Source organism: Passer montanus, unplaced genomic scaffold (assembly GCF_014805655.1).
Source record: "Passer montanus isolate IOZ18808 unplaced genomic scaffold, ASM1480565v1 scaffold97, whole genome shotgun sequence".
NCBI lineage: Eukaryota > Metazoa > Chordata > Aves > Passeriformes > Passeridae > Passer > Passer montanus.
Genome location: NW_024375145.1, coordinates 2,417,633 through 2,435,332, shown reverse-complemented (window position 1 = coordinate 2,435,332; position 17,700 = coordinate 2,417,633). Strand labels below are relative to the sequence as shown.

Here is a 17,700-nt window from a genome sequence, read left to right as displayed (position 1 = left end):
CAGGGCCCACGTACAATCAGGGAGGGATGCGACATCACAACACAGCCCCCAGCGGTGTCACAGTCAGACACTTGGTTTGTCACCCTCCACCAGCAGGTGACATCACAGCAGCACATTGGTCCCCACAGCATCAGATAAGAAGGAAAATACTACTTATTGTATTTAACTGTTGTGTTTCCATGCTGCTCTCAGCCACCTGCATCCGTGCCTGTGTGTCCTGTCCCTAACTCTGGCTGAGGTCCCCTGTGAGGGACAGCCCTGAGCCCACCCCCAGTCACAGCTTCACATGGAGACAGGGCTGGTGGCTCCATGGGGCTCCCCAAGGGCACCCAGAGCAGTTTCAGCTCTCTGATCACACCCAGAAGGCACAGGCACCCTTGCTGCTGGGAATGCTCCTAGTATGTCCCCACACTTGGATGGTCCACTGCAACAAATCCGTGTCCTGCTCCTGCTGGCCACACCATTCCTGATCCAGGCCAGGAGCCCCTGGTGGCCCTTCCTGGGCACCAGGGCACAGTGCTGCCAGCAGCCCCAGCTCCCCTCACCCGTGTCTGAAGCCCAGCTCTCCTCCTTCCCCCGCTGGTGGGTGGGGCAGTGCTGAGGAGCCGAACTGCAGAGGGGCTGCACTGACATCGCTCCTGCCCCGGCCTGGGCTGCCAGCCCAGCCTCGGCCCCTCCTGAGGTGTTGTCACCTGGGCACTGCTGTTCCTGGGGCTGCAGCACACCCAGGCTCCAAGCAGAATAACGGGGGTTGTGCGTGTGCCCCATGGCATTTTCAGGTGGCAGAGCTTTTGCCCCACAGCTCTGCAGCTCACAGTGCCAGGTGAGCGTTGGATTCTGCCCTAACAAGGGAAAGGCCAGCACAGCAGCTGCAGTTACCTGGAGCTGCTGTAAAGAAAGCTGAAAAGACACAACAAAGGAGGGTGGGAGTGTGCTTGCAAGATAAAAATCAGTATTTTGTGCCTGGTTGTTACTTGTGCTGGAGGCACCCCAGGAGTAGCCCATCCAAACCACCCTGGAAAAGGGTTAATGGTCATGACCACCCAAAGACATTCTGGTTTGCTGTAATGAGTACAGCTGTAGCAGAATTTTAGACTTAGGAGAGAAATTTCCCCCTTCAAAATTAAGCAGTAGCTGTAGATGAAAAGACTACACTTGTCCCTTGAGAGGACAGGTACAGACTCTTTAATAGCATTAACCCAGTCAGGGTGGATAAACATATGTTTTCTCTCACTAAACTGGCTGTAAGCAATGCAGAAATGCCAATGTGCATCACACAAAGCTGTTTTTTTTCTCTCTGCTGTGGCATTAACCACAGCACTCAATCATGTGCCAGTTACCAAACACAGATCAGTGTTTGCCCCTGCACAACTGCAAGTCAAGGAGAAAAACGGCACATTATACATTTAACTTCCTACAAAGGGCAACTTATGCTTAATTGCTGCCTTTTCCCCTCTAAAAGTTATATTTTTTTTTTCCCAAGAGGAATACAAAATAATTCATGGTACAACATTAGGTCCACTTATAAAGACAAGAAGATCTTATTTATGTCTTCTGTAAGTCAGAGTACAAAACAGTATTAATACAGTAGAAGTATTCTTTACATCATCAGTATGGTGACTTTTCAGGTGTAAATTTCAGCCTCCTCTTTCCAGAAGGGCTAAACTTCCAAACACCATTTTTCTTGAGAGTGTGAATTTGAATAAACCCTCCAAACGCTGACAACCTCTGGAACGTGTACTCAGGAAGCACACTGCACAATTGCCAAGTACATTGAGACGTGTCAAAACACCAATACTTTAGGCGTGACGCCGCTAATCTCTAGTCTCTTTCAAACGGCTTGCAGCCCTTTATTTCTCTCGGGAACCGCCCGCAGGCAGTGCAGTGGCTCAGCAGAGGCAGGGAGCGGGCTGGGCAGGGCAGCAGGGCTCCGGGAGCTGCCTGCGGGCTCGCAGCAGCCCGGGCTGTGCGCGGCTCGCCGGCCCGGCTGGGCAGGGCGCTGCAGGCAGGGCGCGTCGCGGGCTCTCAGTCACTGTCGTACTCCTCGATCCTCAGTTCCTCCTCCTCCAGGAGGGCCTGCGCTGCCACGGGCTGCGGCTGGCTGCCGGGCAGGTCGCTGCCGCTGGACTGGCTGGAGGGCAGCCCCTCGGGGTCGCCGTCGCCGTGGGACAGCTCCGGCACGCCGGGGTCTTTGTCACCCAGAGCCTCCAGCTGCAGCCTGCAAAGCACCGGGATGCGAGCTGCCCAGGCAGAACGCCCTCCCCTCCGGCAGAGGCACTGCACGACTGCTCAGGAGCACACTGCTCTCCAGCAGGGCCCCCGAGACAGCCAACACCTACATCTCTCTCTACTGAGCAGAGGGAACAGGATGACAGTGCTTTCAGCAGGGTGTCACCCCTCGGATCACACACTGTGACACCCCAACTCATTAATGCACATACTATCACTATCCACAGGTGTGCTGCAGGGAAACTTAAAAGGCACAAGGAAGTTACAGTGAATTTGAGAAACTTCACACTTGTGATGCAGTCCAGGGGGAATACAAAGAAATGCATCCCTTAGGGACACTCTCCTTCCTCCCTAACAGCCAAAACGGCTTCTAATACAACAGCTGGGGAGCAGGGTGGCTCCTGGAAATACAGCTTGGAAATTCAGTTAGACTCAGCAGCAACACCAGGGACAAGCTGGAGATGCTCAGTCAGCTGCCTCAACAAACTATGTCCTAGTTAGGAGAAGACAATTTGTCTCACTGCAGCTCTGAACTTGATTCTTTGCTAAAACCACACCAATTGAAACACTTTTTAATTTCCAGGGGCATCACAGCTACAGAAGAGTAGCTGGGGCTCTGCTGGGGTAAATGAAGCCTCTGATCCAGAGGGCTCACAAGGGTCACAGCAGGGCACTGCAGTCCCACAGGGGAAACCCTGGGTTTTCAGCAGGCAGCAGCTGGAGCCTGGTGAGAAACCATGCACTCTGAACAAAGGTCTACTCTGAGCAGCCTCACAGGCAAAACTTCTACCAGATGAAACCAGTGCAGCTACGTAACTTCAGATTAAATACACCTTGAAAAGTACTTTGTCTTTGAATGTCACATGTCAGACTTATGTAATGAAAAGGTTCTTCCCCTTCATATCTGACACAGTCTCACTTCTTAACTACAGACAGAAGCTCAGCTTACCTCCCAAAATGTCTTTTCAGTGGCAGCCTCCCCACGTCTTGGATAAAAGCAATCTGAGCTAAGAACAAAGAGCCACCAGTATCATACCAGGTAGATCATAATGAACAGACAGCTGAGCATACCAGAAAATAAACACTGACCTTAGTCAAGCATTCCTATATATATTTGATGTATTTTAATACCAAAACACTGTGCATGTAACATTTTCCCCCCCAAACTGTTAATTTACCACATGTGTACAGATGGCCTACACACAAAAGTCCAAATCCCCTGTGTATTTATCATGTAAAGCTGTTATTGCACAGCCTACAAAATTCACTGATCCTCATGTCAAGGCCTGAGTTAAGACATGATGCTTTTTATTATAAACAATTAACAACAGCATAAGTGACCCAGCTCTCTACATACTAATTTTTGCATTATGTACCACACAAGGTAAATTTTTTTGCATGAACTGTTTGCTAATGGATTATGTCAGATTTAACTTTCTTTTTTTTTAATGCACTGCAAACTGGAATTTTGCTTATGTTATCTGTGAAAGGCTTTCTGAGCTGTTGTGTGCTGCTGTTACTGGAAATGTGTAGGATCATATTCACAGGAAAATGGACGTGTACTAAATGAACCAGCCTAACCTTCTGGAACTAAGGAACAAGGTCATCTTTGTGGATAAAAAAGCTGACGTTGCAAGAAGAAAGAAGAGGCAGAAAAGCTGGTAACAGACAAAGGGGTATCAACCCCAGTAAAATGATGCTCACAGCTTCTAACAGCTGGATTAATGAAAAGATGTGTGCTTGCCTCATGGACAACGCCAAGCTGCCAATCAAAGAATGCATGACTGTGTAGACCAAGAGTAGAAGTGAATATGAACCTTGTTTAGAGGCACAGTAAGTGGCTTTTGCTTGCTTCACATTGAATCATGCAGAGTCCTTTGTCTCCTCAGAAGGGCATCAGTAAGCAATGAAGATCTAGTCAATATTGGCTGCTGGGCTTCCAAAACTCTGCTCATCAAATCCTCCAGCAAATGTAATCAAACCCCTAAGTCTACAGAGCACCTTAGTCACTGCAGTTTGACCCAAGCTACCAGGGAAGCTTTAACTGTGGCTGTGGTACTGGAAGCATCTTTGGGCATCACATTTGCCAGGAGAATGGTTTATGCTGAGGCAAAAACATAAACAGTACTGACCTTTTGGCTTATGAAATTTGTCAGTATGTTTCAACTGCAAAAACACTGCAAGATCAAGAGTTACCTTGCTCCATCTTACCTTGGTTTCTCATTGGGTTTGCTAACATAGCAAGATAAGGCAGCAGCTCTGTCTGAAGGCACTCAGGTGGTAAACAGAAGCTTGAGAACAGCGATTTTGCAGCAATGCAATTGTCCTGATACTGTAAGAGGAGGGGGGAAACACAAGTGAAAAACCTGGTAAAATGTAGGAATGTAGATGTTCTCTACCATAACACACAGACTTTCTTGCTGCCTGCTTCAGGGGGCTACTGAAAAATGAGACTAGATAAAGAAAAGGCAAGCAGTTAACATACCAGTCTTAAAAATTGTAGAATCTTTCAACTTTGCCTTTTACTGGGCATTAAAAATAATAATAAAAAAAATTCCTTGATTACAGAATACCCAGCCCATGCAGGTCAATGCTTTTTACCAACATATTAGTTCAAATGTAAAAAAATGCCAAGGCATGCTGTGTCACCTGAACAAGCTATTTCAGATAAACACATAAACCATAACAGCAGGGATTTCTAACACTAGTTCAACGTGCTTCAAACTGCACAAAACCAGACTCAGTTCTAGAAACACTTAACAGCACTTCATCTCCAGTTGTCTCCCTATTAAATTAGGATTAAGACTTTCTCAGGAACTTGCCAGCTTGGCCAGAGGCATCAGACTTTGTCAGTGGCCTCCAATTCATTTTTACATTAAAGGAGTGATGCAAACTGCTCTTCTAGCAAGTGCTTTATAGAAGCAGACTATCTCAAAACAGGGTATTTGACAAGTTTATCACTGTGATCAAATGTGACCTATAATACTCAATAGTGACACCTTAGGGGAGAAAGAGTTAATAAAAAACCAAATGAAGGATTTACCTTTTTATTGATCAAGAACCACTGGGGCTTGTGCAAGGGCCGGAAGCCCATGCCCCCCTGCTGGTTGGCAAAGGCTCTGGAGGTGTTGGAGTGGATCACCCCCCGGGTGGCCACGGAGGCACTGTAGCTCTCCATCACAAGCCGTGCCTGAGAGAGAAACGGGGCCTGGGTGAGCTCCAGGCAGCTCACTGGCACTGAGACACGCACAGTGGCACAGAGTGCAGAGCTCTCTGAAGCTTAGATTACTGCAAAACCTCTATTCAAAGCAGCTGAGAAAAGTAACAGCTTGATTCCTTCTTAGCAGAAACATATTCTACTCAGAAATACTTTGTAGAGTATCCTAGAAACACTACAACCCATTGTAACAAAACACTGACAGAAGCTGGACACAACATTGGCTCTGCATCTCTTCTGCAGCTGATGTACTTTAGCATTCATCAACAATTCCAATCACTCACACCCTCAGTTTGCAGCAAACTCTCACAAACACAGTGAAAAGTTGAAGGGCTCAATGTCAAAGCACTTAAAGACAAGTGTGTGTCTACACAAAGATGACACTTACACTCCAGTTACTGCAAAGGACATCAGCAGTGCTCAGATATTCACTGGCTCTCACTACATCGTCTATGTCAGGAAAAAAGTCCACGTAGTTCTGGTGAAGGTAGAGATTGAACATGCTTCCAGACATATGCGACTTCTCCACAATTTCCTGGTAGGAAGGAGGAGGGTTTGGATTATACAGGTTGCTAAGGAAGAAGACCATTGTGTGAAAAGCTGTGATTCCTCTAGGTCAGGGAGCTGGAACTCAAGGCCTGGGCAGTGATGCCCAGACACAAGGGGGGTTTGCCCCAGTGGTCCCTCCCAGATGAGTGACTCCCTAACTCAGCTGAAGGCACACCAAGTGAGAGCAGAGCAAAGCTGGCAGCAGCCCCGTGGGGCGCAGCTGAGCCCGAGGAGCCACTGCAGGGGTACCTCAGGCTGGATGAGCAGCGCGTCCCGGCGGTGTCTGCACAGGTGAGCGGGCAGCTGGGGGCACTCTGCCTCTGGCACTGCTTCTCCTGAAAAGGATTGCACAGCCTTCATGTTCCACATGTCAGCAACTGCCAGCTCCACCAGCAGCTAAATTACAGCCTTTTCCATTCCCAGAAAGCTCCGGGACAGGCACAGGTACCTAATTATTACAGTCAATATTACACAGTCATCAACACGCAATTAGTTGCATTAAGCTTCATATAACAAATCTAACAAAATAATTTTTGTATTCCCTCACCTCAGTACTTCTCCTCAGTTGTTTTTGGAGCCAGTACTGGGAATTACTACCAAAATGTGCACAGCCAGTGGCATTAGGGACCCTGATGCAGCTGATTTTATGCTGTTGTGACTGACCCAACATCCCAGACAGAGCCCATCCAAGGCCTTACTTTAGCAACTCCAGCTAATAGCAGCTGACATGCTTTGCCCACTGAAAGGGAGAGTAAGTCAAAGTTTTCTTACTTTTGCAATAAATAATTTTCCCCAGGGCATGGAAGAGAAAAATGGATGCATCCTTGCCACCAATTGCTTGTATCTCCTGGTCTTCTGAGGTATCACATTTACTTTTCTTTCTTACTTTGGATACTCCTTCTTCCTCACATTTTACTGTGGAGCTCTTCTTCTTCTTCTTTGACCAAAATTCCTTCTCCAATGAGCAGCCTATTTAATAAAATAAAAAATAAAATCAAGACAGAGGACAGGATTCTGCAAAAGTTTTCAATTATCCTACTGCTGATTCTATTTCTACTATGCTGTGCTGTGTGAACAACCAGTACTAATAAAAGGAACAGAACAGGCCATAAAAATGGGAGCACTATGAGAAAACTCATTTATTAGGAACACAACCCAGGCACCTAAATTAGCATTCATTCCACTTCTGTCCCTTAAGCCACAGCTGAGGTACCAAGTACTTGTCTGAACAATAAACAGCTGTCTTTGAAAAAAAGCTTTCAGGCTTATCCCTTGTAGTTCTGACACATTCCCCACTTGACCGGGTTTAAATTTCACGTTTATAAAGCACAAGTACAAATATTTGTAAATTGTAGTTCAGTTACATCCTGTTTACTTATCAACTTTGTCTTCTACTGGCATTATCTGTACAAAATCTCCCTCCCTGAAATAGAAAGTTGCAAAGAAAACCTTTAGTTTAGGTGATTCTTCCAACTGACTACTATCTTCCACAAAATTTTGAGCTTCATGAAATAAAACTCTTATTCTACTCTACGTTAATAAACTTGAAAATTTTCACCCACAATTTCATTTTGTGGCATTGGAATGTTCCTTACTGAGCCAAGATAAATTATCCTTTAGGTATTTATTTTTCTTTTCTCCCACAATTACCATGGATCTATTTTACCTATTAATAGTGTTACAAAATGAATGTGTCTATGATGTGATTGATACACACATGAAGAAACACACCTTACATACATAAAAACAAATGCTGCATGCTCAGGAGATCAGCAAGGAGTTGGGGAATCTCCCAGACTTGCAGAGTATCACCCACCTCACTGAAACACCTGCACAGCTACAGAGAATCTGTTCAAACACCTTCTCAGTCTTTGGAAAATGTGAGAGGAGAATGCTCAGTGTGCTGTGACTCCAATAGTCCACCCACCAAAGCTGTGAAGCTCTGCCTTTGTTTTCTCCCCAGCTCTAACTGTCATGGTTTTACATTTCTAAGGTAACTTATTAAAAGCAGCAGAAACTGATTATTGTAACATTATTTAGATTTTGTGGAGGATGTGTCCAGCAGTGAGATGCTGCATGCTTTTCTCAGATATCACCAACCTAATATGCACTCATACTAATGTCACAATCACCCCACTGAGAGCAATCCTCTGTTTTTCTGATTCACACCGAACAATCCAAGCCTGGTACACCTGAAGACTTCATCAGAATAATTGACCTTCAACATCTGCAAGTTAAATGTAGGAACTTTACTCTCTGCCTTGTGTAATATAACTAACACTGCCCAGCTAATTTCAATATACCCTAAAACTCAAAGTAAACACTCTCTCTTAAAAAATGGGCTTCAAACTACCTTTACCCTTGTATTCCATGAGCACATTTGCTGCTTGCAAAGCAAATGGGAGGGGAAAAAAAGCGTGAAAGTAACAACACCATAGCTAGCTCTACCACATACAGCAGAAGACAAGTGCTGAGTCTGTTTCCTTAGATCTAAGTTTAATGCTAATGGTGTCACCATTTCCCAGTCCTGAGAATGAACAACACGTGCCAGAGTGCAGCTTTTAAAAATGCAACTCACATACACCGGTTCCGTAACAACTACTGACTTGTAAAATGCTCACAAAACCAGCAGTTTGGGGAATGCAGAAACCAAGCAATGACAGCGTCCCTTTCAGACTAAGGCTGCAGACAGACAGCAGGACAACAAATTTATGTAAAGTTATTTGTGGTGTTTTTATAACTGAACACAGGAGCACCACTTCTGCTATACTGGTCCATGTTTCACAAAGGAAATTAAACTCTGACTAGCTGCAGACTTAAGATTTGTAGTCTGTTTGTATCATACACGCAAAAAGCAAGAGACACAAAAATAACAACATCCATGCAAATGCAAATCAAAGACAAAATAGCAACTTATGCAAATCCTTTTTCTATATATTCTTTGAACCAACCCCTTGTATTCCATGAGCACATTTGCTGCTTGCAAAGCAAATGGGAGGGGAAAAAAAGCGTGAAAGTAACAACACCATAGCTAGCTCTACCACATACAGCAGAAGACAAGTGCTGAGTCTGTTTCCTTAGATCTAAGTTTAATGCTAATGGTGTCACCATTTCCCAGTCCTGAGAATGAACAACACGTGCCAGAGTGCAGCTTTTAAAAATGCAACTCACATACACCGGTTCCGTAACAACTACTGACTTGTAAAATGCTCACAAAACCAGCAGTTTGGGGAATGCAGAAACCAAGCAATGACAGCGTCCCTTTCAGACTAAGGCTGCAGACAGACAACAGGACAACAAATTTATGTAAAGTTATTTGTGGTGTTTTTATAACTGAACACAGGAGCACCACTTCTGCTATATTGGTCCATGTTTCACAAAGAAAATTAAACTCTGACTAGCTGCAGACTTAAGATTTGTAGTCTGTTTGTATCATACACGCAAAAAGCAAGAGACACAAAAATAACAACATCCATGCAAATGCAAATCAAAGACAAAATAGCAACTTACGCAACTCCTTTTTCTATATATTCTTTGAACCAATAGCATAAAAAAAGATATGAAGTCATTATATTCTAACTAATGAAAAACTCAGGTGAGTTTAGCATTAACAAAAAGACTTCCATAAACGTCAAACAATACACGATAATTCATTATTTAAGATTAAAACTTTTTCTATCTTTGCAAAACATATATCTACAACTTCTTAAATTATCAATAAGTTCTTATTCTTTCTTCTTCCTTATAATAAATATAATATATTCACTTAGTTTCAACTTCTTAGTTTCCCATAAAAAGAGCTAAAAATTTCCTAACCTTTCTTAGCTTTTCTAAGACCTTTCTGCACCTTCTAAAGTCTTTTAGCTTTTTATCTTCCTACAGAAACTCTGAGCAGCAAACACAAATAGCAGAGACACCAGGAGGAAAGGAGGGTATTTCATCACATCGCATCAGCACATGCACAGTGTCATGGTTTAAGCCCAGCCTGCAAGAGCTGAGCCCCACTCACGCCCCCACACCCCCTGTGTTTATTCCTGCTCCACAGAAGCGTGTCCAGAATGTTTCTGCAACTCACCCACCTGTGCTGCAGCTGTGAACAGAACATGTTTTCAGCAGAAGTGGTCAAAATATCACCTCACCTCACAAAACCATAACTTTTACCTTTTGTGGAGGAAAACTGAAGGCTGTTTATTGCACTTCTTATGTCACCTGAACAACCTCTGCAAAGCAGCTCCAGAGAACTTCTGTCAAGGGTGCAATTCTCTCTGTTCTACAAGGAAAAACAGCATTCAAAGCAATAGAAGAGCAGGAAAAGGAGTATTTAAACATCTGGGAACCCACCCCAAGGAAAGACCCACCATGTGCTCAAACCACATAATACTGTGAACTTTAAAAAAACTGAATTTGTTTAAGCACATTGTCACAATTTAGATAACAATATTAGAAAGAAAAATGCACATAACTCTTTGCAAGGTGTCACTCAATATGATATTGCTGGTAATCCAAACAGTCGGGAACAATACAAGATTTAGGTTCATGACCTCTTCTGTCCTCACTGGTTACATTAAAGATTATATCTCTTCCTATTATTTGTTTCATTTATATAGTTACTGTAATAACCAGAGTAATTTTCAGAAGCAATTTTGTAGACGTGGATCACAGGTCAAGTGAAACTAATCTCAAAAACAAAGTATCTTTCTAGCTTGTTCCTTGCTTCTGTTGCTCTGGGGAAACATTTTTTTCCTCTGGGGAGATGCCCGGCTCAGCTACCAAAGATCAAATACAGTAACAGAAATTACTCATTTTTATATGGTCCTAGCCCTGCACAGAAGTTATGAGTTTGACAACTTACCACACAGGCTTCTGCTGCAGCTATTCGATTGAGAACTTTCATCATATTTGTTGGTGCAACAGGCTTGAAACTGTTGAATTCCATTTCAAAAAACAAACAAACATTAGTTTCTAACCTCTCAGTTACTGGTGCCATGTTTTAATGAGGCAGAAGATCTCACCTAATATTGCATATACACAACTCCTCTACAATTTCAGCGGGGAACAGTGACCTCTGGTTGCTGTCTCCACTGAAGTTGTCTGAGATTATAAAGACCAGGGGGCACCTACTCCTGCGAACAAAACTCCTGCACAGCAGAAGAACACAATGTGAATATCAAACTGCAGCCCTGCAGGCTGCTGAGGCTCATAATTAACAACTCCTTTGCCACTGACCTGAGGATTTCATGCAGGCTGCCAGGATCTCGGTAGAATTGGTTAGGAATGTCCTGTCCAAAAGAAAGAGCTGCTGTCATGACATTCACATGTAAATACTCCCCTCCACAGACTGATGTCATGGCACACATTGCCACACATTTGAAACTCCTGCTTTGCTTGCTGTCAACTACATTTAAACACAGCTGACACTGGACAGAGGAGCAGCAGGGGGAAACAAACCGAAAGCGCAGTGTGTCTCACTAACGAAAATGATCATCTACAAAGAAATGTTTTCTGACTGTCTCAGTTCCCTGAGACACAGCCTTGGGTGATCACACTGCCTGTGAACAGGAGTTTCACCCAGAGGACAACACTCCAGGAAGCAGCTCCCCTGGGGAAAACACATGTGAGGTGTGACAGGACCTGCACAAGAAGGTGACTTAATAAAGACAAGTCTCATGAGACTCTGCTTCCTAAATTCTACAGTACACTACCCTGCCAGAATTTCTGCCTGTTTTGGTCTTGAGAATTTATAGACAGCCTGAGTAGCAATTTCTAAAATTTCTCTGGGGAAAACAATTGAAAAGTTCAGAAAGAAATTGCTATTGAAACACACTCCTACACAAGCACAAATAACGTTTTGTACCTGCCCACAAACCCTGAGTTCACACCTGTGCCCTAAACAACACCACCTGTATAAAACCAGGGAGAAAGTGCTAAATTTCAACTTCTCCTGCTTGGGCTCATTCTCAAGTGTCCCCTACAGTCTCCTGCATCATAAAAGAACAGGAACAGTGGTGTGTTTCCCACTCTTCCTGTTTATACACATACGTATTTCTGGAAATTAAATCCTCCAGAAGCGTGGGAATGACTTCTCAATACTGATCTGCTTTTTGATACTCTGTTATGCTTTTCTGTGCTCCCATTTCTGCCTCACTACTTGCTTCTGTGGCATAACTACCTACAGGCAGGATGTGGCTCTAGACTGCTGCAGAGACACAAACAGTAAGGAAGATCTCATGTGCAGTAAGGCAGGCTAGCTTTGGGAAACACCACTCCACTCTCTGAAGCCAGTCAGCATGCCAATACTACAACAAAAGGTATTGTTTTAAACACAACATTGCACAAGTTTTCACTTACTTCAACAAGAATAAGCTTTTTATCATTTTCTGAGGACTCCCCAAGCATCTGAAGTTTGTTATACTTATTTGCTCTTAATAGAAAATCTTGAAAGAGAGCTGCTTGGGCCTGACTCGGAAACGTATGAAAATTTGAGTCTGAAAAAGAAAACTAATTAAAAATATGTATTCTATATTATACCAAGTAAAATATAAATACCCACACCAACTAATACCCACCCGTGTTATTTTGTGACAGCTGCACTGAACAAGCCCTTTGGCAAACATGTGACAAGCACAGGCGAATTTTTAAAGGGGTGTCATTCAACTGAGGACCCAGACAAAGACACTTACCTGTTGTCATTTATTTGGTTCAGATTATATCCAGGCTATTACAGAGCTCTCTGTACTGATTTGAATTGTCAATTATTTTGGACTAAACACTAAAAAAACCTAAATCCCCTTCCAGATAAAAGCCACAGAAAGATTCTCATTAAACACTAAGGAATGCACTTACATGGATGTGGATCTGATGTCATACATGACAGACAGAAACAAAGCAAAAATACAAGATAGAACACCCACAAAAGTAACTGGAAGGGAAAAGAAAAAAAGAAAAAACCCCAACACACTTACCATGGCCAAAGATGTTCCTCAACTCTTCCTTTGTAAAGTCTAAAGAGAGTGGATTGGTCCATTCTTGCACCTGAAGGCCAAGGTCTCTGGCTAGAATTTGCAGAGTTGCAGTTTTTCCACAGCCAGGAGGGCCAGTCAGCAGCAAGACAGAGCCACCCTGACACAGAGACACAAAACACAATCACAGATGTGATAAATAAAGACTGACAGCTGGCTAGGGATGAATATTGGTTGAACTTCTCCTGCAGTTTCTCTGGTGATGATCCTCTCTCCCAGGGAAAGCCCAGTCACACATTCTGTGCTGGTAATTCACCTGCTGAGTGCTCAGACAGAGAGAACCAGGACTCTGAGAGCCTTGCTCAGTTCCTAATGCCTCTGCTGAATAAACTGCATGTGACTGCCAGCACAACAGACAGTCACCAGAAGAATTAGCTCTGGAAAACGCTAGGCAAGGCTGGCAATTTGTGTCTAAGAATGCCTCTGATCAATCGAGATTGGAAACATCCTCACCAGCCTCACACCAGCTCAGTGCAACTGCAAATTTGTCACGAGACTTAAAAATGAACCTGGCAGAAATGAAATGCAGCTTCAAGCACATGCTGAGGAGCTGTGATTCACATCTGGATGCCAGAAAACAGTATTTCTGAGCAAAATCAGAATCCACCTCTTAGGAGCACAAGCCCAACATAAATGTAAAAGCTCTGACCTATGTTCTTAGAGTACTTCTTACAATGCACAAGATACACAGTCACTATCTCTCTTAGTTGAGGTTTCTCTCTGAAATTGAAATTAAATCCAGCTCGTTTGTATGGTTTGATGCTTCCAGCTACAGACTTTATCAAGTTTACCTGCTTTGGCTGCCTCTGAAATATGCGTGTTTTTAACCAGGTTTCAACTTCCTCAATTTTCTTCTTTTGCACAGCAAGGTCATTCTGAAACACGGTTAAAATATGTGAAAGTTACATATATATGAACCTCGTGGTTTCTAATGATGAAATTAAATGGGATGCTGGATAAAACATCAACAGACACGTTGGTGTGTGTTCCAGTTACATGTGTGCTCCCCAGAACAATGCTACAGTTAAGGATGATCATGCTGTTTCCTTTAAACAATGAGTTTTCCATTCTTTGCAGTCAGGAAATGTTGCGCTATTCATTATTCTTGAAGTGGTAACACTACAGTCTTGTGTCAGGATACTTCATGGCTCTTGCTGGAGCTAGTAATTTTTACTGTTTTTGCTGTAATACTGCAGAGGTGTTGTAACTTGTGCAAATCCCACACTGGTTTCCCCAGTGCCTGGAACATCAGACGTGTCTGGAATTCAGTACCAGGTTTGGGAGTTCACAGGTGGACTGACAGAAGGCAGCAGGTCCTGAGCAGCTTTCCCTGCTCAGGAAGTGTGTGTGTGTTCTGTGTCAGCATGGGGGACCTGGCCAGGGAAGGGGCTGTGTCACAGCAGCCCCGAGCACGGCACAGCTGCTGGCTGTGGGACTGCAGGAGGAGGCTCTGGGAGAGCTCAGAGCTGCTGCAGCCAGGGTCTGGCTACGATGGGGCCCTGCACCCCCAGTCCCCCTCAGGCAGGCACCCATGCAGCAGCACGGAGAGCTCAGCAGCGACCCAGACGCCCTGTGCTGCGTCACTGAGGGGACAGGCGAGGGCAGGGGGGCCGTGTGCGAGTGCTGGCCCTGCAGCACTCTCCCACCTGGCTCTCAGGCCGGTATCTCTCCACCCAGGGCAGCTCCTCGCGGGCCTGGCCGCGGGCGGGCGCGGCGCAGGGCGGCTCCGCGGCTCCCGGCTTGCTCCTCTTCCTGGCAGGGGCTGGGGCTCTGCTCCTCTCTGCGGCGGGGCTCGGCGCTCTCTGCTGCTGCTGCTGCCCGCGGGCTCTGCCCCTCGGCAGCCCCCTGCTCCCACAGAAGGCATCCAAGGGCAGTGCCGGCCACTCCGCCACCTGCGGGGACACAGAGCGCGGGGTGGCACAGCCAGCCCTGCGAAACGGGCATTTCTGCCCCTGGCACTGCCCCAGCCCACGCCGGGAGCAGCCCGCAGCACTGGAAGGTGTCCCTGCCGTGGCACTGGCAAAGAGAGAGGAAGAAAATCATCTGTAATGATAGTTTTCTCTCAAGAGTTTCTGGCAGTGGAGCACTGTCACAGCTGGCACCACAGAAACAGGAGCAATCATTTCTGCAGTGAGGGCTTTATGTGTAGTGCCCACTGCCTCCACTAGCTCAGGCTCTGTTCTGGCTCAACAGCTGGTTTTAAATCATCCAGTTTTCCTTCTTTCCCAAAGGGACTGATGACACAGTGTTTGGTGCTTCCAACTGCAACTGGTCTGGGGTTCTGTGATTCTTCTGCGTGAAAAAAAGAAAGCTGCATCATTGTGCCAGGAGTATTCTGCAGCAAACTGGCAGATCAGAAACAGCTGAGAACTCAACGAAACACACACCCAACCTAAAGAATTAAAAACTAATGGAAAAGCAGCATCAGCTTACTCAGACCACTTTTATATGATTGTAATGTTCGCACTGTCTCTGTAGTTTTCAGTATCTGGCACTATTTCCTGGTTTTTAAAAATGTTTACAATGTCACGGTTTGTGCACAGAAGTCAGAAACATTTGTCAGCTGCTGAGGCAGCACAGTACAACCAGGGAGTGTCTGCTGCTGGGGGCAGCCTGGGCTGAACCAGAGCCCGTGCCAGCACAAGGAGCAGAGCTGAGCAGCACCAGGAGCTGATTCTGGATTGGAGGAACGCCCAGGGAGGCAGCTCACCCCCAGTAACACCACAGGGCCGTGGCAGCTGGCTGGTGCCAATGCCCACGGTGAATGTGTGAGAGCACAGACAGGGCCTCCCCAAAAGGGCTGTGGAACCCTGAGCCAGCACAGCAGGAGGCTCTGCCTGCCAGGGCTGGACAGCTCCAGCCACGCCTGCCTGCAAAGCCCCACTGGGAAATGCAGCAGGGGGTCACGCTGATTTTGGGGTGAATAGTGCTGGAAGCAGCCCGACTCCTCCACCCCAAAGCTCCACATGCTCTGAGGGAGCTGAGGCTGTGGCAGAGCAGGAAAGGAGCAACCAAGGGGCAGCACTGAGAGCTCCTGCAGAGCTGGCCAGGCCTGGCAGAGGGGAAGGCCCTTCCCAAATTTTAGCAGCAGCATCTCCTGACGTTTCCCCTCCTGTGGGATCCCTGCTGCAGCTGAGCCACACAGCCGGGGTGAGGGTCACCCTGTGCTCTGTCACACAGCCACCAGCAGCAGGGCTGGGAAACGCCTCCAGCAGGAAAGGGCAGCCTTCCCCCCGCATTCCCCCTGCAGCTCTGGCTGCACCGTGCACCAGAGCACTGGCTGGTGAACAGCTCTGGTTCACATCTCTGTCATTCCCAGATCCGTCCGTCTGTCTGGCTCGGGGACACCTGCACAGCCCTGGGGCACCAGAGCCCTCCCTGAGGGCTTTGGGGCACTTTAGGGAGGGTTTGGGGTCTCTGCTCCTCACCACACAACCACGCCGGGCTGAGATGGGACCCTGCACCCCAAATCCCCCCTCAGCTGGGATCCTGCACCCCAAACCCCCTGAGCTGGGACTCTGCACCCCAAATCCCCCCGGGCTGGGACTCTGCACCCCAAATCCCCCCAGGCAGGACCCTGCACCCCAAATCCCCCTGAGCTGGGACCCTGCACCCCAAATCCCTCCAGGACAGGACCCTGAACCCCAAATCCCCCTCGGGCTGGGACCCCAGACCCCAAATCCCTCCAGAACAGGACCCTGCACCCCAAACCCCCCGGGCAGGACCCTGCACCCCAAACCCCCCCTGGGCTGGGACCCTGCACCCCAAATCCCCCTCGGGCAGGACCCCAAACCCCAAATCCCCTCGGGATGAGCTGCCTCAGGCGTGCTCCCCCCGGCACAGAGTGCACCCCCCAGGCAGGACCCTGCACCCCAAATCCCCCTGAGCTGGGACCCTGCACCCCAAATCCCTCCAGGACAGGACCCTGAACCCCAAATCCCCCTCGGGCTGGGACCCCAGACCCCAAATCCCTCCCGGGCAGGACCCTGCACCCCAAACCCCCCGGGATGAGCTGCCTCAGGCGCGCTCCCCCCGGCACAGAGTGCACCCAGGGGACCTGCGAGTGCCCCCGTGACTCGGACAGTGTCCCCATCGAGCCCCGGTCCCGCAGATCCCTCTCTCGGACATGTCCCTGGGTATCTCACCTGTCCTGCCCGCTCACATTCACACCTCCCAGCGCTGGGCTCCTCCCCTCCCTGAGGGGCTGCAAAGCCGGGGGGTGTGGGGCGGCGCACGGCCGGGTTTGGGGTCCCTCCTGCACCTCGTGGCTCCCCTGACAGGCTGTGTCCGTGCCCGGGACGGAGCCCCGTGACCGCCGTGCCTCCCGCCCCGAATCCCCCTCAGCAACACCCAGAGCAAACCCCACGGAAACAGGGCACCGAGAGCCCCGTCCCACACACCCACCCACCTCCGCCGGCCTTCCCGGGCCGCTGCCGGCCATGCCCGGCCGGGGCAGCCCTGCGGCCCGGTGCCGCCGCCGCTGCGAGCCGGGGGACTCGGCGTCGCGGGGCCCGGTGTGACCCTCCCGGCGTGTCCCGGTGCTCCGGGCGGAGGCAGAGCTGCGGTGCGGCCCCTCCCGGTGTGTCCCGGAGTGTCCCGGAGTGTCCCGGTGCTCCCGGCCGGCCGCCTCCCCTCACGCCGGGGTCCTTCCTCCCCGCCGTCCCTTAGCTGCCCGCGCCGCGCCGC

At 47.7% G+C, this 17,700-nt stretch overlaps 2 protein-coding genes across 3 annotated transcripts in view; one reads left to right on the top strand and one right to left on the bottom strand.

Annotated features, from left to right (window-relative positions):
- Nucleotides 1-1,512: 1,512 nt before the first annotated feature.
- RAD17 (RAD17 checkpoint clamp loader component) lies at nt 1,513-17,673 on the bottom strand. 2 transcript variants are annotated; one of them, XM_039696335.1, is made up of 16 exons: nt 17,423-17,673; nt 14,661-14,906; nt 13,806-13,889; nt 12,958-13,114; nt 12,344-12,480; nt 11,222-11,274; nt 11,008-11,133; nt 10,848-10,917; nt 10,157-10,265; nt 6,767-6,964; nt 6,245-6,330; nt 5,835-5,981; nt 5,273-5,419; nt 4,441-4,561; nt 3,179-3,236; nt 1,513-2,218 (listed from the first exon to the last, which is right to left on the bottom strand). In XM_039696335.1, exons 1-16 carry the CDS (start codon nt 17,453-17,455, stop codon nt 2,026-2,028), a joined length of 1,965 nt encoding a protein of 654 aa, XP_039552269.1. In that variant the 5' UTR covers nt 17,456-17,673; the 3' UTR covers nt 1,513-2,025. The 2 variants fall into 2 exon arrangements, with proteins under 2 accessions (XP_039552269.1, XP_039552270.1); XM_039696336.1 differs by lacking the exons at nt 13,806-13,889; nt 14,661-14,906; nt 17,423-17,673 and having other exon boundaries at nt 12,344-12,493; nt 12,958-13,087.
- AK6 (adenylate kinase 6) overlaps nt 17,454-17,700 on the top strand; it is a 4,579-nt gene continuing 4,332 nt past the window's right edge. Inside the window, exon 1 of the mRNA XM_039696353.1 lies at nt 17,454-17,523. Coding sequence (XP_039552287.1) covers nt 17,454-17,523 — 70 coding nt within the window. The remainder of the gene's footprint in view (nt 17,524-17,700) is intronic.

Excerpts from the sequence above, each read along its gene's own strand:
- RAD17 (XM_039696335.1), bottom strand. The coding sequence starts at position 17,455 with ATGGCCGGCAGCGGCCCGGGAAGGCCGGCGGAG. Across the intron at positions 10,266-10,847 it reads CTGCAGCAGAAGCCTGTGTG|AACAGAGAGAATTGCACCCT; the intron begins GTAAGTTGTCAA and ends TTTTCCTTGTAG. Across the intron at positions 6,965-10,156 it reads TCAGTTTTCCTCCACAAAAG|GCTGCTCATTGGAGAAGGAA; the intron begins GTAAAAGTTATG and ends TTTATTAAATAG.